The sequence below is a fragment of the Toxotes jaculatrix genome, chromosome 12 (assembly GCF_017976425.1).
Source record: "Toxotes jaculatrix isolate fToxJac2 chromosome 12, fToxJac2.pri, whole genome shotgun sequence".
NCBI lineage: Eukaryota > Metazoa > Chordata > Actinopteri > Toxotidae > Toxotes > Toxotes jaculatrix.
This window is the reverse complement of record NC_054405.1, coordinates 5,567,233-5,592,309: the sequence shown is the minus strand read 5'-3', so window position 1 is coordinate 5,592,309 and position 25,077 is coordinate 5,567,233. Positions and strand designations below refer to the sequence as shown.

At 40.8% G+C, this 25,077-nt stretch overlaps 1 protein-coding gene across 1 annotated transcript; it reads left to right on the top strand.

The window, feature by feature from the left end:
* Window positions 1-3,358: 3,358 nt before the first annotated feature.
* pcp4a (Purkinje cell protein 4a) lies at window positions 3,359-23,163 on the top strand. Its single transcript, XM_041051831.1, has 3 exons — window positions 3,359-3,433; window positions 17,393-17,444; window positions 22,975-23,163. The coding sequence occupies exons 1-3, from the start codon at window positions 3,425-3,427 to the stop codon at window positions 23,103-23,105; spliced, it is 192 nt and encodes a 63-aa protein (XP_040907765.1). The 5' UTR covers window positions 3,359-3,424; the 3' UTR covers window positions 23,106-23,163.
* Window positions 23,164-25,077: the final 1,914 nt, after the last annotated feature.

Here is a 25,077-nt window from a genome sequence, read left to right as displayed (position 1 = left end):
AACACACTTCAAAGTGACAAACTGTGAGTCCCAGAGAAATCCACACTTCTGTTATCCTTCTACAATCCAACGGCGCAAGGATTAAAGAAAACATAAACAGCATAATCCTGAATGACATTCAGACATTTTCAGTTTATGCACACTGTATGTTTGCGGAGCAATACAATCTGTAACCTGTTAAAAGGTATGGAAACATTACAGAGGGACTGTCTGTGACGACGTGTCCTGTCAATTCTGGAGCCTCTCTCTTCTTCTTTGAAGAACTGAACAAAAAGACCCGGAGCAGCTTTAAATAGAATAACGCTCTTTCACTACAATGCAAAACATCAGCCTTTTACATACTTTTGACAAGCACTGAGTTCAAAGACTTACAACCAAAATAAACCAAACTAATCTCACACTTATTTCTTAGCAGTGGGAACTGAGCATAGAGGAGGCTCTGAGTGCATTCACTACATTTCTTCCTCAGAGTACTGTGCTGCAGGCCCACAGCCTCCGATGCAAACCCATACAGCAAACTGAGACATTAATTAAGTTTGCACTGGCTTCAGAGTTAAGAGCTATGAAAGAAAATATTGCTCTTATTAAACATATGAATGGAATAATGATTAGAGAATAATCTGAGGAGATCTGTAACAAGATTCATCATGTGAAAAACATAACAATGTGATAAATGAGCACAACTTATATATTAAATTCTATAATAATGATGTGAGCTCCCATGTACAGCACTTGCCTGTGCACTGCTCAAGAGTTCAGCCTTAATTCAAGTAGCTGATGAGATTCTTTGTCTAAGGGCAGTCCCAATAAATCAATCCTCAGACTGACTGGTGATCAATTAGTCCCAAAACGTGGATCCTGAGGGACACTGGCTTCGCTGGATCTCTAAGCAGCTGAGTGCTCTGATTAAACTGTGACTGATTTAGAGTACGCCAAACTGAGCCTGATTAATGACTGTTCACAAACACACACACACGCAAAGATATGGGTGTCCTCTGCTAAATCAATAAAAGCATTTAAAGAGAACTGCACTGGTTTCTGTAATGATACACCAAATATACTTTGAGCTCTATCTGGAAAAACAAAACCTGCTGAACATTTCTGCTGCCGCGTTAAGGAGGTAACGGTCTGTGTGTACAAATGAATCAGTCATAACTTTGAATTAATAACCACCAAATGATCAAACTCATTCCCTCAGATTAATGATTTGTGCCCTCAGCATTAAGTAATTATAGTGGCAATAACTGAAGTTACAGATTGTTGTGTTTGCTCCAGTGAGGGAGGAGCAGACGTGAAGCTTTGTTTTAGAGCTGAGGTGTCCACAAATTACTGACTACACTTTCTCAAATTAATACCCTGATCACATCTATTTGTCCATTAACACTTTCTCTCTTTCTCATCCAGCTTTGACAGATGTGGCTTGCAATTCAAAACGCAGTAAACAACGTGAGTTGAGAGGTCATGGGCAACACCAAACAGGCCACTTGGTTAGAGTTTCATTTTATTGCGTTGAGATAAACACAAGAGATTTTTTTTTAACTGCAGTCTTTGCCATGCTGAAGAACTCCACTGTCAATAAAAACTATCAAAAGAGCCGTACTGCTGCATTGGGTGACAAATTCTTTCATTACAATCCACATGGCCTGTGTAGTTTATAGTGAAACAGCTCAGCATTTTTACTCTAAAGAGCAGAGCAGAACACAGCATCAGCCATATGCTTTAATGTTAGAATGAAAAAACAGGCTCTTTGCACAAATGTTAAATATGAAATAACTGACTGCATAAGGATTCATTCCCTTCAAGTCAGTGGTCAGTAGTCAGAAGCACCTCACAGTCAGTCTGTGTAAGGTCCGTACATCGTTATCGCAATTTCCCAAACTCTTATTTGTAAAACTGTTCAAGAAAGAAATGTTTTGAAACCTTTCTATGTTCGAGGTCACGGTCGTACTAGAAGATAAATCTGCTCCAAAGTTGCAGTTCTCTGCAGCATTAACTTCCCCTCTGCCCACACAAGCCCTCCAGTGCCTGCTGCTGCAAAGCATCCCCACAGCATCGCACACTGCTGCCATCAGGCCTCATCACCGCCACCATAAACACTGCTGGGAAACGGCTTCCTGCTGGGGATGGTGTAAGTCTGCTGATGTGCTGTGTTTTTGGTCTCATCAGACCATGGAGCCTTCTTCCACGTTGTGTCAGAATTTCACAGCATGCCTTCTGACAAACACCTGCCTGGATGTCATGTAAGTTTCTTGCAACAATTATAAAGTTGCACTGCTTTAGACACAAGGTCACTTATTGTTTTTCACAGCATCTCTCAACTCTTGCATGGACGCTGCAGCTTCTACAGAGGGATCACAGACCTATGAAGAAGCCTCAACAGTGTCCTTCTCTCACACACACCTGCACTGGGCAGATCCAGGTTATTCAGCCTTCATGGGATGTTCAGACAGTCTCTGTCCTTAGTGGTAGAAGGTAACAAAGTACATTTACTCAAGTACTGTGAGATTTTTTACTTGAACTTTGTGCTGGTATTTCAATACTGTACCTTTTAATCCATTTCCTCCGCTAGTTACTTTGAAAATTAAAGACTCAGCACAGCAGTGCTCTGACTTATTAGGCCTGCAGTCTAATTTGTCCTGAGAAGACTAATCATTAAGCAACATGAGTGAAAATGCCTGTTATTGGACTGTGGGTGTGCAGAAGCTCTAAGATTTTACATGCAAAATAAAAGAGGGTGAATCCAACTGCTTATATTTCTACTTAATTTTCTGTTTATTAGTGTCACAAAATTCTAAATATATCCACTGAGTCAATAGTTTAAAACAATACAATATGTCAGAGGTCCTGCACTGTACTGAATATAGAAACTGCTGTTAGTGTAGGAGATGCCTGCATACAGTCAGAAACGGAACCAGACCTTCTGACTCATTTTGTTCTGTAGCTCTACATGAGAGGATTTCTTTCCCCAAGATGTAGCCGAAGGCTGTGGAGGTGCTCCACAAATATTCAGTGTTTGCAGTTTAATATATAAGCGCAGAATATTTCACACTCGTGGGGCAATTTGTTCAGATTAACTTCTTCGTTATTCATCTGGAGGATGTTTCATTATTTTTTTTGCTTTTCTTAAATTTTCATAGCTCCAATAAATCCCAACAGAATCGGAGCGCGCGCCAAACACGAGGCAGATCATAGAAAGTAAGAGGGCTGTTATTTAGAGTAGAGCTGGAGACGAGGAGAGACGAGTCTATTGGTTTCATGGACATGTGAGTAAAGAGAGCGGGGCCGTCCGCGCTATAAAAGCAGCGTGTGTGTGTGAGAGAGAGAGAGAGAGCGCAGCGTCTTGGAGAGCACTGGAGCTTCAGTCCGCTGGCCGGCGCGCATCACTGATACCTGGGATCCACACACAGACGCGCGCAGCGCAGCCATGAGTGAGGTAGGTGATCCTTCAGGCTGGAGCAAACACCTTTTCTGCTTTGAGTTCTAGTTCAGCATCACGGCAGCTGCTTTCAGCGAGAAGTTAACAGGCAAGGAACAGAGGCAGGAGCTGGAGACGTCTGGCGACGCGCAGTTTAAATATCGGTCCAATTATCGCTTTTAAACGTCGCGCACAGAAGTCTTAGTAGCTTAGTTTTACATGCTTGTGAATAATAGTGAAATGCAGTATTGTTTGACCAAATGATTAGAGTCAAAAATTAATTGTGGTGTTTAAGTGAGAAGAGGCTTTGAGATTCTTTTCAGTAGGATACACACGTTTCTGCGTTTCACATAACGACCGAGCGTCCGGGCTTAAAGGTTATCTACAGTACAATACTACTAATACTACTGCTACTAGTACAACTGCTACTAGTACTACTACTACTACTACTACCAACAACAACAATAATAGTAATAGTTTCCTTATATTTTTTTCCCTGCACATGGCCACTGGACCATAAATCCAACCCTGTGAATTACCCACTGTTCCCCACTCAGTGATTCATTCTGTTTTTCATGTCTGTAATGTGCTGACTGGTCAACAGACAGTATGGACTGGGACATTTTGAGAGAGGGTGAAAATGGGCAGCAGATCTGAATGTCAAACCTCCAAAACTTCAAATGACAACTTGCCTGAGCCCTGAGACGATTAAATACATCTCTGCTGGTAAATGTGTGTGAACATGGCTTAACTTTGACATTTCAAACTAAAGCTCAGTCCAGCATGAAGACATGCTGAATGAAGCAGAGCCAGTATTGACCTACACAGTTAGTGTACGCATCATTTCATGAGGCTGAGCCATGACAACATGTATGTGGACTGGAGAGAGGTGGTGAGTCTCTGATAATGTCAGAGTGGAGATTAGAAAGGACCCCTGCAAGATTCTTCTCTGAAAGACGATTCACTGACAAAGAGCACATCCTATAGTCACTGAATTATTCAAGGCTCGCTGCTTACCCACCGAAATAAAACACAGAGTGAGGAGGGGAGCACAGGCTCCAGTGAGACCTCAAGTTTGTTCACCCCAAGGAACTGGACTGATTAAAAGCATATACTGTAATTCTGCTTTTATTCTGTGTCCTGTTATACACATGGAGCTGCCCGTGCTGGATGGTGCCTGCTCACAGCAGCTACAAACCATCTCGCCATACCTTCAGCATATAGACCAGATGATGGAGCTTCAGTGTGTAGTTGAAGGAGGCATTGTTCAGTAATATGAAATAAAATTTAACAAACGTTTGCGATAATTGTTTGAGGATGAGACACTGATCTCGATCTCGATCAGTGCTCCTGCAACATCTGAACTGCCATGAACACCCGCTGCCTCTTCTGTCACTATGAATCATTTATTGCAGACTTGTGATGTTGTTTTTTTTTTTTTTTTTGTACAGCATCACACGCGATACCGTACATTGCTGTCTTTATTTTCTACCTTCTTGTGTTGTGCACCGCTCAGACAGTGAAGCTCGAGTCTGTTATAAATAAGACATTAAACGCAGGGAAGCTCAGGACATTCACTCGCATCTCATGTCAGTGGTGGATTCATGAGCCTATAAAGAGCTACGGCCAAGACAAGAGGCTGTTGCTCTGAATGAATAATTAAATAAAAATCAATGGCAGGCTCCATCTACCTCCACACTCCACTGCTCTTCCTCACCTTGATTCTGTTTAGACTCACACAAAGTTTTAATAGTACCCAGTGCTCATTATAGTCTTATTTCTCTAGGGGCACTTGAACATGAATAATGTCATCACATGCAAGTACAGCTAGTATATTATTGATAAACACTCCTATGAAAGTCTTAAAGCCGTGGTTCACAAAAAAACTGCCTTACAACTATCCACTAAATCCAAACTGCCTGACAGACAGAGAATATAAAATAAAAATATCACATTTTAGTTTTATGGATTGAAAGCATTTTGAAAAGCACTGTTATTGTCAAATGACTTATAATACTGTGCTATGATTAATGTGAAGAAATGAGGCCATAACCAAGTCTCCGCTGGTGCTGCCGCAGCTGATTCATCCGTGCTAGTATCAACACATCAGGCAGCTTGAGGCTCCTGTGGTGAAAGCAGCTTAAATGTGTGGCCTGTCAGCATAGTAATGAACAATTCACAGGGTGTCTGCAGGTTTGAACAAGTGAAATTTTAGACTTTTTTAGACCTTTTTTAGACCATCGTGGGTGAAATTTAAGACCTTCACGGAGTATTAAAAAAAAAAAAAAAAAAAAAGAACAAGCCCAGATTGCAGTCAATTGACATTTATTGTAAATGAAACGAATATATATACAGCCATAATTTTCATCATTTACATCAGATTATGGAGGATGAGGGCCAATTTCAAAATCCCATATTGAACTGAGGGCCACTAACGAGGCAAAAGCAGAAAGAAAAGATTCCAAAAAGATTACAAAGAAGATTAATTACATATTTCGGAGCGCTGCACTTTTGATTGCAATTTGGTCCTCAAGAGCCTTAATCTGGGCAAGTTTGTCTTTAGCAGCCCTCCTAAGAGCATTTGATTTAAATTTACACTTTCCCATATTTGTGTGATTTCTCCAATCCCGCCTTTCTCGCACTCTACACAGCCCGCGAAGAACAATGCTTGATCATCCTGTGACGACAGTACATTTCCGTTTCACGTAGTCTGTAATTTGTAGTTTTTATCGTGCGTTCCGCCAACATCAACATGTACTCAGGACTACACAGACCATAACCGCCACCATTAGAGAAAAAAAAGAACGGCGTGGTAATGTACGTAAAATAATACTTTTTTAAAACATTAATCCTGTATCGATATTTCGCATTGAAACGTTTGGTCTTAAATTACTCAAACTCAATTTTAGACTTTGAGTGCAAAATAGCCTGTATTTTAGACTTTTTTAGGCCTAAAATTTAAAATGTCTAATTTTAGACTTTTTAAGACTTTTTAAGACCCCGCGGACACCCTGAATTCAGCATTTCCAGGCTGCCCTACCCCTTCCCAACATGGACTCTGAAATTACAGTAAGAACATTCTGGGCTGCATTTCACTCATTTTACCATATTTTTGAATGATCTTAAATTAGCGGTTTTGCGTAGACATTTCAGAAAATCAACCCAAATTCCCATCATTCCGATTTCCTCCTGTGTGAATTAAGATGCTGCTCCTGTAAAACTTTAGCTCAGTGACACCTCCGGAGTTATGCCCACTCAATCCAAGCCATGTAATCCAGTAGAAATGGATGTAATCCATTAGTGGAAACAGTTTGAGATATTGTCTTATTCTGACTTTTACATGACCAAAAGCATCTTCCAGTGAAGCCCACTGTCATTAGGGGCTGCTGTAACGTTGTTTGGCTGGATGATGATGATGATGATGATGATGATTTGGAGACTGATTCCTCGTTTGTTTAAGCCTCAGGTTGTTCAACAAAACTTTAATTAGATGGCACTCAGTGGAGAGGCTTCAGCCAACTCTGTGCAGTTGCCAAGATACGTCAGTTCCACCTTTCAGATTTTCAACAAAATACAATGATTTCTTCTGTAGCCTGTTACCACAGCACCCTGGTGGCTCGGGGGCACAGGTGCTCATCAGGCGAAGATGCTGTGAGTGGGAAAGTGACTCTGTTGTCTGTCCTGCACCATCACTTTCCTGTCTGTCTTCATTTTAACAAAAGAGAAAATGTCTAAAAAAAATAAGAAAGAGGACGTGGATGGATGCAGATGGATGGAGGAGAAGGAGAGTTTTAAAGATAAATGATGCTCATGGTCACAACAAGAATCATATCTGCCTCAATCACCTGGAATCACGTCCTGTGATAATCCTCAGTAACAGCTGGTGATTTCTGAGTTCAGTTAGTGTTAGGAAGCTTTAACCAGCTTCTCTGCTCTGTCCTTTTCTCTCTATCCAATCTCAGTGACAGAGCCGGGCTGTGAGGATGTCACTGTGATCCCCACCTGTGTCTTATTTTCATAGGTTTGGCCATCACTTCAATCTGTTGTGATATGAATGTAATTCCTTAGATCTGACAACACGACGACATTGCAACAATAAAATATGACAAAGCAAAGCAAACGAGCAAACAGATCATCTCAACCAGTCTTTTTGGAGGTAACAACAAAAAAGCAGGAGCTGGAAATGTCACTAGTGATTCCTGTACAGGAAACTGTGTGCACAGCTACAGTCAGAAGAGTCGGTCAGAGTTGAGTCAGAGTTGGTCAGTAGACTATGATGGATGTTTAGGAAACAAAGCTCACGATGTCTGACAGCTGATGTTTCATGCTCCGTCTGACTCCACTGTCCCTACATGTCCATACGTCAGCCATTAACTTGGGGATGGACAATGCTGGGATGTGTAATCATAAACAGGAAGATGCTGAAAACTACAAAAATAAAACTAAACTGTACTAAACTAAAAATTCTCTCTTAATTTTCAGAGTACTGACATCGGAGAATTTCCCATTACATCAGTATAACTGAGAAGAGTATTTGGTGTTGAATTCTGTGACACATGAAAGCTTTAAGTGGACAACTCCAGCTGCTAAAGGCTGATGCAAATAACACTCAGACAGAAGTGGAAGAGCAAATTTCCTGTAATATCTCAGTAATTCTGCTGCAGGTTAATTGCAGCACACCATGCTTAAGTGCTGCTTGACATTAGATTTTGTGGGATCTGACTGGCCGTCCGGATGTAAAGTCATTTTCATGGCGATGGCTTGCCTTCTGTATGTTGGCGGGAGGGCGGCGTGAATAATGAAGTGGCAATTCCTCAGTCATCTGGATAAAATCTGTTTGAAAATGTAATTATTGAGAGACTGCCATAAGCAGTATTAAAGGGGATGTCGTGTTTTACGGACGACCTGTCTTTCAATCAATGCATCGACATTTAAGTGGTCTCCTGCTGCGTCCACCTACCCCATACTTTAATTACAGTGAGAGTGGTGGCTATGGTGGCTACTTGGCAAAGCCATTTGTTTCATCATCCAAAGTGGACCAGAGCCCTTTTTATTAAATTAATGAGATAAGAGTGTTAAAAGTTGCTGATCAATGTAAAAAGGACAGCAAGCTAAGATGGGGAAAAGTGGCTGGGGATGGATTTTCCTTAAAACTCCTTTTTGCTGACTTAAGACTGATAAAGTGATTGAGATCCAAACTGAAGTAGTGATTAGAGAAAAAGCCCCTGCAGCTCTGGAGGAAATGCTCCAAGATCATTTGAAGCGTGTCGATTTAATATGATGATTTTTTTTTTTTTCTTATTGACCTGAAATATCAACACATTTTAATCTGTGACTCTCTGCGATTTGTCGGGAGGCATGTTGGCTCGCCCTAATCCCGCTTTAAACAATGAAGAGAGATTACACTGAAATAATCTGTAATCCATCTAAACTGTCGGCAGGCTTTGGTGGTGCCTTCACTCACTGTAACCCAGCCTCTGGGGTAATCCTGGCTTCTCCTGGGCTTTGCCAGAGAGAAAATGACAAACATCAGCGAGTGAGGAGTGGGATGTGAATGGTCAACACAAGAGAAAATAGAGCAGATTACATTTAAACTGCCAAGACGGGATCAGTGCTATAGTAGCATTATCAGCTTTTGAATAGAGCCTCACAGACAGGTTTTCCCCCCCGAGACTCTCAAAATGTCACACATCATTTTTCAGGAATCACATGTGATCTCACTGAAGGAGAGTGGTTAGCACTGACATACTGTTTCATTATACACTTGAGACCACCACCTGATTTCAATCTGCAATCTTAGAGTCAAAGGAATACAAGAAAAATCTGTTCAATTACCTCTCAAGTGCTTAAATCCTACACTACATCTTCCATTGTTATTACTGACTATTCAGTCTCAGCTTATTTCTCCTCCACTGGCCCAGGTTTGGCCTCACCAACTGTCTCCTCGTGCTGTGGTTGTCTGTAACTGATGCGAACATTAAAGGCACAGTGAGCGAGCTAATTAGAGCCGAGATCCAAAGGAAGCAACACGGTGCAGAGTATCTGAATAAAAATTCCTCCTCATCATTAATTTTTTTGGCTTGAAATCCAATGCGTTTTTGTTTTTTTTGTTGTCATTGAAATGGTTTAGTACACCACTCAGCCAGTCAAAGCACTGCCCTCAATCTGCGAGCAGGCAGAAACAGTATCTGTGGAGTGTTAAATTCCACAGGGTGTTTTTTGTACCTGGAGTACAGGCTGGAACGTGAGCTGGATCTGCTCCCTAATGAACTGCAATAATTCCAATAATTTAATTATTGTGTCAGTGTGTTTACAATGGCTGTTTGAAAGAGAGAGAAGGAATTTTCCGTAAAGTTTAATGTATGATGCTTGGCGGCCCAAGCTCTGCCTGATGCCTAATGCATGCTAATGTTCTTTGGTAAGATCATGCTGCTACGCCATTAGTTTTACTTGAATAACTCCAGCTTGAAGGCAAACTCTACCTTCCTTATACTGTAATGATGCTGTTTAACAGTCAAAGTTGCTGCTGGGTATAGCAAAGCTGTTGAGATTTAAAGGGGAATTTCACTCAAAAAACTGCAAAAACAACAACAACAATACCAACATCAAAATAACAAGAAATCATCATGGTTTGGATTAAAATTAGTACTTAGTTAAAAAATATGTAAGTCTGAGTAAAAATGACTACTATAGTAAAATCAGGGGAGCTTTACCATCATGGTAACAATGATAACCATCTGTTTAAGGTTAGGGAACAATCATGGTCATGCTTAAAAAAAAAACATTGACTGTCAGTAGGAAAAGGAAATGAACAGCAGTCTCTCATGACCACGTCCCCCCTTTGCGCACAATGGACAGGAGTCATAATTACTATGCCCACTAGAGGGCTTTGTCACGGCTTTGTCTTGGGAGGACAGTCATGGATTATCTGGAGTAACAGACACTGGAAAGACACCTTTGTGTTAGATTTTGTGTTTTTTTCAACGCTGTGTGAAACACAAAAAAAAACCGCGAGATAAACAGTAAAAACACAGTATTCATGTTAAAATAATCTACCAGAGAGGTGCACTTGCATGTAGGCAGCACCTTGCCAGAAGATGTCATGTTGTGTTGTGGCAAGAAAAGCTGCCCCACAGTTGGCACCTCTGCCTGACTGACTCCACTCAAATAAACCTGTTTAAACCAGGGTTTGTTTTAACATATGTCTCACATCACTTATTGAAAGACGATTCTATTTTAAACTTTGTAACTGTAAATATCTCAGTGTCCTCTGCAGCAAGTTACATCATCAGAGAAACTCAAGGTGCTGTTCACATCGAAAAGCTGATAACCTGCTTTTAAATTAGCTGCAGTCTGGTGATTTTATCAGGGAAGAAAAGTCCTTTTAATTACAAACTACAGTACAGTTCACCGTGGTTGCTACCAGCGTGGCATTACACTTCAGTCAATCATCCCTCAGCAGTGCCACTCTTCCACGCTGTCACGACTGTTTCCAGTCTGGTGGTGGGGAAGCTGCTAAGGGGTTGTAATGGTGCTGGGATGAGCCGTCTGTGACCTAGTTTTGCTGTCTCCTCGTTAAATTGTTAATAGATCCTGAGTGCAGCATGGAGCTTCTCTGGGGAGCCCGAACTGCCCCCCCCACACACTGGGAAGGTAATTTATTTATTTTACCAATTCCCACCATGTGCACGCCAACCCTTCATGCCAGTGTGGTGTTTTATAAACTCAATCACAGAGAAAAACCACACATGAGCACATCACATGAGGACGCAGTGATGGAAACAATAAACCTTTACAGACGGCACCAGTACAGCTCACAGTATCAGGCTGATCCATACATATTTCAGTGGGTCAGTACCAGCTAAAATAACACAGATCAAAATCACATCCTTTCATTAATACACTCTGCTGTGTTTTGTCCACCTCAGATTGAGGACAGCTGGCCTCTACAGTGCAGCATCCCTCTGCATAAGACAGTGAAGATCAGCGTGTGTGAACGTGAAATATTAATAATCGTCAGTGTTTTCTCCAAAGCAGCGTAGAAAACATTCAGCCACAGCTTCTCATGAGCGTTGTCACTAATTAATGTTCATTCTGTCACTAACTTGATGAAACTTGGCCATCGTAGGCTTCTGTGCTCTCTGCATGCCACTGTCAGTATTTGCCAAAGATATTTTATGAGGGAAGAACCTCCTCTCTGAAACACTGGCTCAACCACAAACGAACTGAGCGTTTCTCTAGTTCCAAGAAATCCAACAGAGTGATGTATCTTCTTTGTAGAGGATCACACCACGTTACTGTAAGGGATGGCACTCTCCCAGCAGCACTTTCATTCGTACCATTTAGGCTTTATATTTTTGAACCACAACCTTCAGTATATGAATCGAGAAGGTGTAACATTAACTCTCTACAGCTGTGTTATTTGAATGTGTCAGGTACACTATTTAATCAGCATTTAAGAGACATTAATTTAGTACGGGATCATCAGATGGTTTGAAAAATGATATTTTGGTTCCTTTGGCTGTTTATGACAGTTGCTATGTCATATATGAGAGCATGCTGCACTGTGGTTACGAGACTGAAATGTTTTATAAACACATGACACTGCATTCTCATCCAGAAACTCAAGAGTGAATAAAATAATCTCTAGTGTTTATCAAGCTTTGCACATTGTTAGTCAACCATGACAGACAGAGCCATATGTGGCACATACACTGTGCAGAAGGAGACCCATCATTAGCAATGTAATTATCATCACTGCTATCTCTTTGTCAAGCTCTGTCTCCAGCATATGGGAGCAGGAGCAGGCAAACACTGTGGTTCCTCTTTAGAGACTGTGACAGCGCAGCATCTCTGCACAAGCTGCACACGAGCCACGCTCAAACACCAGCCAGCAGCACTGTGTTAGGCTGAGTCTAGCTCACCATGTTACTGGCACTGGAGGCATGGGAGACTCATGATCTCCTCTCATCCAGTTTCTTAATGAGGAGCCGTCCTGTTTGGCAGGGCTGAAAAAGAGAGTGTCCACTGCCTTGAATTTGTGCTGATGTTTGATGTTTGTGTTTGTGCATCAGTTTGGTGTATGCATGAGCATAATCACTGTTACAGTAAATGCAGCTAGTAAACGGTGGACTGGATCTGCTCAGTGAGCTCAGCTCACCACAAAGGTAAGATTCAAAGCCCGATATAACGGGATTAGCATTGTAACATTGTTGTTACAATTGACAATAGGTTGATTAGACATCATGAATGTCCATAGTTTCTAGTCATGCTATTAGGTTCACATGGTTCACATTATGCCTGCTTAACACCACGTTAGCACTGTCACTGTGATCATGTTAGCGTGCTGATGTTAACATTTAACTCAAAGCATTTCTATATCAATGTAAAGCCTCACAGAGCTACTAGCATAGCTGTAAACTCTAAAGAGTATCTGTTTAAGAGTTGATTTTACCAGCCTGTGCACCACATGCTGTCATCTCATCACACTGCCAAACAGAGCCGATTGTTGCTTAAAAAAGAGGAAATAATTAATAAAATGATGCCATTAACATAGAACGTTTTAAACATTGATTACTGTCCTACTGTTGTCCTAATACTGCCATCTCTTCACTGATCTGTGTTCTCTTTGCTGGTGAAGACATTTGTCATTCAGAGAAATCGGACAGTAAAATCAGCTTCTACTGCATATCGTTCCTCTTCTATATTGTAGTTGCCGTGGTCACATGGCAAGTCACAGTGGGCAGCTGAAAAAGTTATCATAAATCATTATAAACCCCAAAGAGCTGTGTGCATTCACAAGAGCGGCAACTGTCGGAGACAGTATATGAACTGTATTATTCTTAATGGCAGATGAAGTGTGTTTGGACTGTTTGTGTGTTCAGGTCTGTCTGGACGTGGCACTCACCCACCGGTCCCGCTAATGCAGTGGATATTAGAGGCGTTCAGTACATGGACAAATTAACTGACTACACTGAATCACCACTGTCACTGAATGAATTGCTTCCTCATTAAAAACCTATTAAATGACAGAGAAAGCCACAGCGACCATCATAATCTGGTAACTCGACTGTCAATAGTAGGCTGCTGAGATATTGAAGACAGTGTGTGATATGATTCTGTTGTACCTACCTGCTCTGAACTACAGAGTCACTCACAACAAATCTTTGAACTGACCTGAACGAAATGATCCAAATAAGTCATGACTCCACCAAATACAAGCTCTGTATTAAATTACCACAGCTGAATACTGGACTACATGGAGGCTTCCCAATGGACACGGCCCATTATAAGACACAGCTGGTGGCTGTAGTAACTGTGTCCCAACTGTTTAGGAGATAGATAGATAGTGTAGTATAGTGTATTATAATTCATCACACCTGTGAGGATTCACTGCCAGTCACCAGACTCAAAAGTTAATCTGTGGGTGATTTAGGCAGTGGTGGTATTTTTACATGAAATGCTGCTTAGTGCAGCTTTAACACATGGATGGTTCTGGCATGTCATTACATCTCACATCTTTTAACCCTGTGTGAGCCTGGCAGGTTCCTATTGGCTGTTCCAAGGCCCTAGATTAAAAAGAGTCTTCGTCATCAGAGTTCACAGCGACTGGCCTCAGAGGCTTAGCTCACTGAATCTCATCATTCAAACCAAACTTCAAAACCATTTGACTTAATATACGGAATCACTTAGTTCCACCTTCCTGTCATGACTCATACTACTTACCTCTAACGGCTGATTTGATTTTATTGTTTTCTAAAATCCTTTGTAAAGATTTTACAAAGCTTTTCAAGTTGTGGGATTTCTAAAAGGGCTCTACACTTTCTTCCTCTTCTTCTTCTCCTTTTCTTCTCTTTCTAATTATATACCACAAAAGATCCTGTGGCACCTGCTCCTTTGACAGTGTTAATCATCCTGATAGCAGGCTTCCCATCTTCTTGTCCCTCGCCAGCTTCTATGTCTCGCACGATCCTTTAAATGAGACAAAAGGTACATTTACATGGAGCCTAAAATTCCCATTATAATCACTTTAAAAGCCCAAAGTGAAAAAAGGATGCTCCATACAAAGACCTCAAACCGAATAAACAAGCCCAAACCAACTGAAATTTCAATCAGTTGCAGAAGGGAATTTTAAACCTTTTCATAAACCAAGAGAAAACCTGTAACACGTAAACAATTTAATCAGATTATTTCCTAGCTGCTTTCTATCTCGACACAAACACATGTAAACGTACGTTTCTGCACACGCATGATGTATCATCACTTTCACACATGCTGTGATTAAATACATTGGTGCATGTAAACACCAGAGTGTATTAAACCACATCCCACGTAAACAGTTGATCTGAAGTCCTGAGTCAGACTGATTACAATCAGAAAGGACAAACGTGCATGTAACCACGGCAACAGACAGCTGATGGTTGTGTGCATCAGTCTGAATCATTCTCTCAGTTCTTGGACCTGATCTTGCTCATGCAAAGACTCCTGCATCATCATTTGTGCTGGATCTTTGCAGACAGCAGAGAGGAGCTGGTATTCTCTAATAATCTGCAACTTCAGTTTGGTGACATGTCGAGTTTCTTATGTCCAGTTGACACCCTGTAGTTTAGGTTTTCTTGTTCTGTGCTTTCTGGGAGTTAGGTGTTCCACTGTGTGAAACAGCATCTTTAACTTCTGCTAGGTGATTTTTATATTATTACATTAGGTTAGCTAGTTTGCTGCATTAGCATTATGTAGGATACATTTCTGTATTTGACTCAGAGATCACAGGAGGAGATCTGATGTAAATAACTAATCACATTTCGGATCATTTTCGTTCAGTTCAGTTTAAAACTTTAAAACTTTACAGTCTCTGACTCTGTAGTTCACTTTTTTCTGTGCACTTGCATCACCATTGGCCATGACATCAGCATGTAAAAGAGTAAGTGAACACATCACCGTTCATGCCACTGTGAAGTGTGACGCTGAGTGCCTGATATCAGTCACACTAAAAACAAAAAAAAGGCAAACATCAGCACCGATCCACACAACCAGCTGCTGTCTTCTTTCTTAACGCTCAAAATTCCTTTGTTAAAACTGCTGCTGGCAAACAGAGCGACAACACCTCCCCGCAACTGCTCGAAGTGAGCAAGTGATGGGAATCAAGCAGTGCCAAGCCTGAGCAAAGACCGAGATGGGCCGTGACAAACATCTCATTTGAAATTCACTCACTGCTTCTGAAAAATCCTCATGAATTTTTATGTAAATGCTCTTTTCTTCTCGCTGGTTCCTTCCATGTTTATTTGGCACATTAAAAAATGTGATGAAATTAGTGAGCTGAAACCATGGAAGACGGAAAGAAGAAGAGGATTCACTCTATTAGTGTTTATAAGAGAAAACGGTCACATTGCTGTAGATTTTCAGTCAGAACTTCTTTCTCATCATCATACCTGACAGCTTTTCTGTAAGACTGGGTTCGAGGCAAGACTGTCCACGACCAACACACTGAACCTCTGCCACCTGCTGTCCTGTCAGTGACCTGTGACCTCTCTGAACTCTAAAACTCATCAAATTTGCTCACACCCAGATTTTACAGCATCAACAAGCAATATTTGCTTTATCTCTCTTTGGTTTGAACTACTGTCGTCATCAACAGACACAAAGAGCACCCACACCTCTTCTTGGTGTGATCAGAGAGATTTTCTTTTAGTCCCTCATGAATTCTACAAATATTTTATAGCTGAAACGAGATCTAATATGGAAGAAGTCTAAGGCTTTGAACTTGGATCAGCTTCTATCATGTCCGTTGGTGGGTCTAAAGCCACGGTCCATCTGTTTAGAGTACGAGAGAGCAAGTCAAAGCCAAAGGCTGAAGCAGGAGAGTCGAAAAGGAAAAGTAAAGAATGAATGTGAAAAGAAAAGAAGGAAGATGGGGTGAAATGACAGAACGCAGCATCAGAGAGTTCTGACCTGTAGCTGGTTATTGATATCAGCTTTGTGCATTTGTCTTGATTTCTCGATATTGCACTGCACCCTCCAACTGCACCGAGACAATCACTCAAACATTATTGTTCGTCCGCTCTGGCTGCCACCGAATGCTCGCTTGTGTCCTGGTGGGTGGAGGTGTGATGTATGGCACCATCAGCGTGTGGCACTGCTCCTGCCCCCACCGAACACCAGAGCACAATCAAACAGATGAGAGTCAGCGTGGTGCTGGGAATCCCAGCGGCATTTACTCACTTTGATTTCGGCGTGTAAACAGAAAAACAGATGGCCACACCGCCAAACAAGTTTCTCTTCCGCTGGCTCTCACGATGGCACATGGGGGACACGAGGAGGAAGATGTCGGGTTTCTTTTGCCAGTTTTATTTTGCTTTGTTCCCGCTTGACTCAAACACATCAAAACTGCTTTGGCATTTGAAATTCATTGAACGCACGGGATTAATAATTCAGGCTGGGCTAGTCAAGATGGAGAGATGGTCTCTGCTGTGAAATATATTGTGCTCTAAATCAAATCACACCCACATCTCTGGGCTGTGTGAGTTATGCTCTCACACTGGGAACACATTGATTTTGAAAGAACAGAGTGTTAAGTCAATGATTAGAGAAATGTTATCTATACTCTAAAGCTCAGTGTGATGCAAAATGATCTTTCTCCAAGCAAACGCCTTATTTTGGGAGCTGAGTGCATGTGCAGATCAGCACCAGCCTGTCAGGGGAGAACAGTTGGGAGCTGTTAGAGCAGGCACAGAGAGTGTGCCTCTGCTACGGACACATGGATTATAGATCAACATATCTCATCCTGACTCCCCTCACACGGGGCAGAGACTGTCCCATAACATGTTCACTGTGACTGGGTTTAGTGTCTGCATGACTTCCTATGATGCTTTCTCTCTCTCAACCATACACATGTGGTGTTCTTGCTTCATCTTCAAAAAAAATAAATAAATAAAAATAAATAAATGAAGATGATCATATTTTTCTCTTTTTTCTTTGCAGAGACAAGCAGCTGGAGCTACGACTGGAAACAGCAAACCATCTGCTGGCCAAGGTATTTTCAAGCCATCATGCTCACACTGTAGAACCAAGTATAACCATGCACAAACACATGGTTTGTGTGATATATTTCTAATATTTCAGACTGCAGACATGCATATCAGTTCACTTACATACAAAGTAACTATTACCTACAGTTTCCAAATACATGTAGAGCAGTAAAGGGTAAAACATCCCCCTCTGAAATGCAGCAGAGTAAAAGTATAGAGTAGCATAAAATTACAAGCAACTCTGAAATGAATGAGGACAATTACCAGTAACCAAGTACCAAGTAGTTAATGTGCTGCTGACACACTGATGCTTCAGGATCAATCATCTAATGCTGCCACATATAATAATATATCAGTCAGAGGGACCAAACCAGTGCTTTTTACTTTAATGCAGGACTTTTATTTATTATGAAGTATTTTTACACTTTTATTTATTGGGACTTTTATTTAAGTAACATAGCTGAATATTTCTTCCACCACTGAGGAAAGAGATGTAGATAAACAGGAAAATCACAAATTAAATGAAGATGCAAATGCAGGTGACACTGATCCTGTAAGGAGTTTCAGAGCTCAGTGGCAAACTGGAAATGTGACCTGGTAGTTTAATGCCTTATGTTATAGTGAATCTCATTTCTTTAAGCAAAGGAGCAGATGTGCTTCGACACTGGGAGTTACAACACTGATTAAAAAGAACCCCAGCAAACCCCCCCAGACTGTCTGACTTGATTATTACCTCTGATGAGTACAATTATACACTGACAGTAAAATACAGTGACATGTGGTGACTTTCACAGATAAGCAAGAGTCAAAGAACCAACAACAACCCAATTAGTAAGCCAACTTATACTGATTTGAGATGATAAATCACGGTGTAATCTGCTCATTTACTTGCTTCTGATACCCTCTAACAAGAAAGACTGTTGAAGTCATTTTCTTTGAAATGGCTGAAAATCAAACCAGCTTGCAGAAACAATGACTTACTGCGGCCTCAAGATGGCAGTAAATTACAAGATGAATGCAAACAAGCAAAATCAGATCCTTCATAGGACAGAACACTGCTCTGAGATGTCAGAGAGAGGCAACACTTCCACTTCGGTATCACTGTAACTATTTTAGCATTAACTGGTCAAGCACTGCTTGTCCTGGTGGCACACAACTGGTAAAATATCAGTGTAAACAAAAACAAAAAAAATCCAAGATCACGCAATTGTTCAAAAACTCTGACAAACGGATGTATTATAATGTGTCTACTTTCTGCTTTTATATGAGAAACAACACACCACAGTGGTTAGGATTTTCTCCACCATGGCAGCAACTCACAGGAAGACCTACTTTGCAAACTAGGCCATGGTATTGTTGGCATAATAATGTAATTCAAATCCCTAGAGTTAGAGACGGTAAAATTGGGCTCACAGTACTCGGCAGGACCCTTTGAAATTCATAAATGGTGTTAAGTACGGAACTGTCATCCTGGCAAAATTAGAATAAACAAGAACAAAGGCCTGTTTCTAAGGAAGGAATCGCTCTGTTGTTGTGACCTTAGCATTTGGACATTTCCTCTCTGACTTGCAGAATGAACAGATGCAAACTAAGCTTTGGGAAAAGCTGAGATTTTATCATAAAAATACATTTACCAAGTTGTGTTGAGCTGCAGGGTTTCCTGCTTTCAACCAGCAGATACTGTAAATCCTTAAAGCCCTTTCTGCAGCACATTTACAAAATTAGGTTTCATGGCAGCAAGTGATACAATACACAGAGGAACCACTGAATGTAATCTCCTCCGCTCCTTATAGTCAACCTTCTCCTCACACAATAGATGTAGCAGGTTAATAGGAGCCTATTCACTGCTAAATGGTTCCATAGCCCCGTTCAGCACATAAAGCAGCTCCTACCTGGAGACCATGTGTCACCTCTCTTCTCTCTCTCTCTGGGGCTGCTGATAACACTGTTAAGACCCGCACTGGAATGGATTCCTGTCCCAACTTCTGGGATGATGAAGTGTATTGCAGCTCCGGCTCAGTCTGGAGGGAAACACCCCGGCGGTGATCTGGAGGGATTTTAGGCAGCTTAATTGAATTTGACAGAGGCGTGAATTGCATTCAATTGACATCAGTCACACTCTTTTTCTTTAAAATCCCTTTGCATTTTTTTTTCTCTTTCCATTGTTTTGGGTTCTTATTGAACTTTAACTCACTCCAGTAAATGTACAGTATAGGAAAGGTACTTTTTTAAAATAATAATTTTTCATGCAGTAACATTGCTCAGCACATTATCAAAATATCAAACATTATAGGCTTTAGATATAAGAGGAGAAGCATCTACACTACACTGTCTCTCAATGACTATTGTGTACAGGTAAATCTACTTGCCACATGTATAATATAGAAATGTAAGGAACCCTCCAGTCCAGTGTGCCTCCTCTCCTTCTCCTTCACATACGGTCACTCAGGTCTAATCTTTGATCACAGGGCAGGAGATTTATCAGAGGCAGCCACTGATACATACAGTGGTTGTCATTTCTTGTATTTTGACACTGAGCCTTTCCAGTTTCTCTGTACCATTGTGCTACAATACTCTGAGGTTTTTCATAAATCCGAATTAACAGTAGGCATTTTCTTGAACAGAACAGAAGTTTGTACAGCAGCTTCAATCTTCACCAGTTAAAAGTAACACTTCAGATTGCAACCTGCAAATTATAGTGTAAATATTCTGTAAACATAACGTATCAATGAAATACTTCCTGGATACATACTGGTAGATACATGGGATGAGGTGCAGATGGACCTAGGCATAAATCGCATTGTGAGTACTTTAATTACATGAAACAAGCCTGGAAACATTGAAATATTTTGTCCCGGAGCAACAATAATACAAACAATGCTAAGAATGAGTACTACATACTGTATTCAGATTCAGAGAACTTTATTTGTCCCCAAGGAACAATTTAAGGCACATTGAGCAACATGAGGTGGAATACAAGACACTTAAAAAACAGAGAGCCGGCTGTTCTAATGTTTGCGCTAACTGGGGAAGGCAGCTAACGCTAGTGCTAACTTGGCTCACAGTAAAGTACAACCAATAGCTGAATCAATTAACAGATACAGATTTTTAGAACTTACCTGGTACATTCCTACAGTCCTACAGCTTCGCTGATTTTTCTCCAAGCCCTCTGATTTTTTGTTATGTCTCTGTAAATTACAGAAATTAAGCGGTACCACTCTGGACGCCCACAGGTGCCAATGATAAGTTCATCCTCCATTTTTTTTTTTATTGTCGGTGACGTCAGGAGAATGGCAACACTGATAGGCTTTCGCGACAGAGCGTCACGCGGATTTTTCGCTCAAGTTGAAACATTGTCAGCTGTCGCGGCGCGAATTCGTTGCTGTTCGCGTTCTTGCATTGACTTTGTATGAAATCGTGTCGCGGGAAAAATTCGCTTCGCGTTCGGTCTAAACACACACCTTCAGCGTTTATAAAAATACAAAATAATAATTATATTAATAATCTCTTGGTTTCATTTGACCTGAACTCCAAAAGCAATGCATGTAAGCTCCAGCTGCAGCTGTCAATTTACACATAATAGCGAATTAAAAATCTTCAACAGAAAATTATTTATTTATTATAAGGACAAAGAAAATTGGTGGACTAAATCTTTTTTTTTCCCCAGAATTTGTCATTGTCACAAATATTATGAAAGTCTTTCAATGAGCATATATATATATATATATATATATATATATATATATATATATATATATATATATATATATATATACTTTCAGCTTTCTGCTGTCTGCCTGCCATAGCTCATTATCTGGCAGGGGCCTGTGATACTGAATAAGGGTGTGATGGCTTATTGGAATTACCTGAAAGGGCACCGTGTCTGTATGAAAACCAATAACTTAGCCTTTTCCTATAGACACAGTGTCACAGCTAGAGGGAATAAATGTGTTCCCTTTTTTCCAGTTTTTGTTTGCATTTAGAGTCAAACTTGTGTTTCAGTTGTTACAGTCATTGACTGGCTTCACAGGTCTTCTTTTTGTGGTTTTGTTGCTCAGTATTTCCTAGACTGGGCCTTCATCAATCAATGTCCACATACTCTTAGGCTGCCTTTAATCTCACAGGAACCAATTTAAACATGACCTTTCACATACCTCTTATGGAAATAATCCCATCATCTGTTGTCACAATTGGATTCATTCATGCATCAGCACAATGCATTACTGAAACTGTGAAAGTCTGAAAGTCTTATGCCCTCTGCGGTGTAAAGGGCATCGACCCCATGGAGCAGGTGTGATTGCAGAGAAAGACACAGTGTGTGTGTGTGTGTGTGTGTGTGTGTGTGTGTGTGTGTGTGAGGGACAGAGAGGTTTATGTGGCTTCTGCAATCATGAAATATGAATTTGTTTTCAATGTAACATTTGTCATCCAAGGGCTCCAAGGTCAACCAAAGGCTCCATCTAAACGTAAGTAGGTCATTTGGAAAAGTCACTGTTTATGCCAGAATGCACACCTTGCACAGCGGGTCAGCACAATCATGAACGGAGCACTGTAGTGCATGACAGCTGAGTTGCTTGAATAAACATCTAACATTTTGGTATTAGTGAGTGAATGAGTAGCAGTGTATCTTATCACATCTCCTTTCCCATGAAGCCTAAAGGAAGAATTGAAGCCACATCCCATAAAACTGAACCTATTCCCTTTGTTTTAGTTACACCCCACACCTGCTTTCTGTGTGTCTGAGCTTCAGTCTTCACTCTGTACTCACTATTTTGGCACATCACACCTTGACACTGAACCTTTAAACACATGCAGCTTTAAACAAATGAGAAACAAATGCTGCCTAGCGTTTGTTTCTCATGTGTCTCATGAGAGGATTAGTTGACGGCATACTCTATGAGTAATAATAAAAGCAATTTGACAATAAAGTCTGCTGCTTGTATGGAGAAGATGCCAGTTTATTTATAAATGGAGGATTAGAGGGGTTTGTCTTCTCTTCTGTCATAAAAGACCAACATCTTCTCTGTAGAGAGCAGCTGCCTCGTTGGCACTGTTTCTTGATTTGTGGGTTTTTGTACCGTCCTGAATGAAGACACTCCTTTAACACTGCTACAGTATAAACAGCCTGTAAACTCTGCAATTAAATTTTATTTCCTTTGCACATTTAATGACTCCATTTATTTGTTGAGTTGTTTTTGTGTAAAATAATTGTTGGTTTACAGTATAGGCCTCTCCTCCCAGTGTTTACCCTGTATGTGAAGAGGTGGTGCACAGGGTGTCTTGAGTTTTAGTGTCAGATTCAAGGCTCTTCTTCCCTGACAAGAATAAAAATTAAAGAAGAAAGATAAAAGATTTGTAACTTTGTAATCACAGTTGTAAATACATCTGTGATTTTTTCTGAAAGCACGTAATTATAAATAGTATGAAAAAGAGTTTGAACAAGATGTTTATGAGTCTCACTCCTGGAAATTCACAAAGCTTCTGAGACACATCAGTCCTGCCCTTTTCTCACAATTCACCCTCCCCTCTCCGTAGATGAAAAGAAGAACAACCTCCCGCAGGACTTTGACATCGACATGGACAACCCGGAGACGGAGAGGGCTGCTGTTGCCATCCAGTCGCAGTTTAGGAAATTCCAGAAAAAGAAGCAGGATGTGAAGTCGTAGAGCGAGTGCTGTCAGCTGTGTCTGCACCTGATGTGGGTCTGGTCTTGCATGTCAATCAAACTGCACCGTCGTGAACTGAAAAGGAAGGGTGGGATTCCTGGAGGTGGAGGTCAGGGGTTGGGTGGTCCGGGGGCTAAACAATATCTTTGTTAAAGTCTGTGTACAATTTATATCTTATGATGACTAATATACAAAAATAATACATTATCTTATCTGGATGTATGTAATTAAATCTTTCCTATAGTTTTGCTATTTATGTTTTTTACTTCAATGACACGTTGTTGTGTATCTACAGTAAAGCTTACATAGTGTTTCCGATGTCACATTCAGTGTATCATACATGTAAACAAAACAAACTAAATTAAGTCTTATCATAAACTGTCAGGCAATTATTTTCCTTAAATCAGCGGGGGAATATAAAGCCACATGCGTTTCTGTGATTGACACTTAAACTCTGGTATAATTTCATCAGCAGTCTTAGTAAGGCGTCATAATCAAAAGATTTTGGGCTCCAGTGGAGGTCTGTTGATGGCATTTCCCTCTGGCTGAGTAAAATGATCCCATACAGCTGCCAGCGCTTTCACGCTGTATGACTGATACTTTTAAAATCATATCAGTGTGTCTAATTTATGTTTAGATGTTGGAGAGCTCCCCTCCATCGTATCACCTGACAACATGACCCTCACTGAGTTGTGTGTCTTTGTAGAGACTCTAGATGTTGTGCTTGTAGTTTGATTCCAGTTGTGTTTCTATCTTTGTTCATGTTCCAGTGTGATTTAATCAACGGCATTGTTCAGTTAGCTGACACATGTTTACTGTACAAGCATACACACTTATGCATGCAAGCTTGCACAAATGCACACACACATATACACACATACAAACACAGACAAATACAAAGAAATAAATAAAGAATTGTAAAGGAATGCAAGTTGATTTACTTTCTATCATTTCACATTATTTGGAGAGATCAAATGAAAATGAATAACAGAATTTGTCCTGGGACACGCGTCCACCCTTGGACATGTGCACCTGGACAACATGGAGGTCATGGTGGTGATGGGCAGGAGGTGGGCTGTGTAGTAGTGGGTGTGAAAGACAAACAAACAGAATCACAATGATGTTTAAGAACAGCATCCAGTGATTGATTAGCTGAGGGAATGCGGGCAGAGAGATCATTAGTCAGATATGGTGACGTCAGGATTGTGAATGGAGGGATTTGACAGTGTGGGAAAGTGAAAATGAAATAGTTCAGGACTATATAGTCAAGGTAACACATGGAGGTACAAGCCAGCATAGAGGAAGAATGAGATCTTCCTTATTTAACTTTCATCAAAGCTTCGTAAGATTAGAGTATGTGCAGCATGTGCAGTGGATTGTATTGAAATGTGCAAACTCAATGTGCAATCACGATTATCCAGCTGATATTTAAGCTTTTCTGGGAAATGACCTTGCAATGACCTCAGTCACTGTGATGGAGTAGTTAATGTACTGTAATCAGTACAGTTAGGTCCTAATGGACTACACTGATAGCTTTTCATGCCGTTTTATATTAAACTGCATATATATTGCACATTTAGTGATTCTGACTGATTTGAAGACATTTCTGTGCAGTAACAAGTCTTCCTGCCCACATACCTCATGTCTTACACAGCGAGTGTGTCCTGATCTGCTGCCCCTATAGTTCAGTTTAGGTCATTACAGCCTTTACATTAAACGGCTGCGGCCATGGTTTAAAGACACCTACTGTTATGCATATATATGTGTCTTGGTCTGTCCATCCTTTGCATGTTCATCCACATCTCTCTTACACTGTGCACATTTAGCCTCAAACTGTAAAGTCTCAGGTTTCAGGGAATCCCACAGGGACCTGGGACCAGTTTCACAAAGAATGACTTTGACTATGGCTTATATCAAACTAATAGTACGACTTCAGATAGACGTCTGAGTTCATTTGTTACGCAAAGCCATC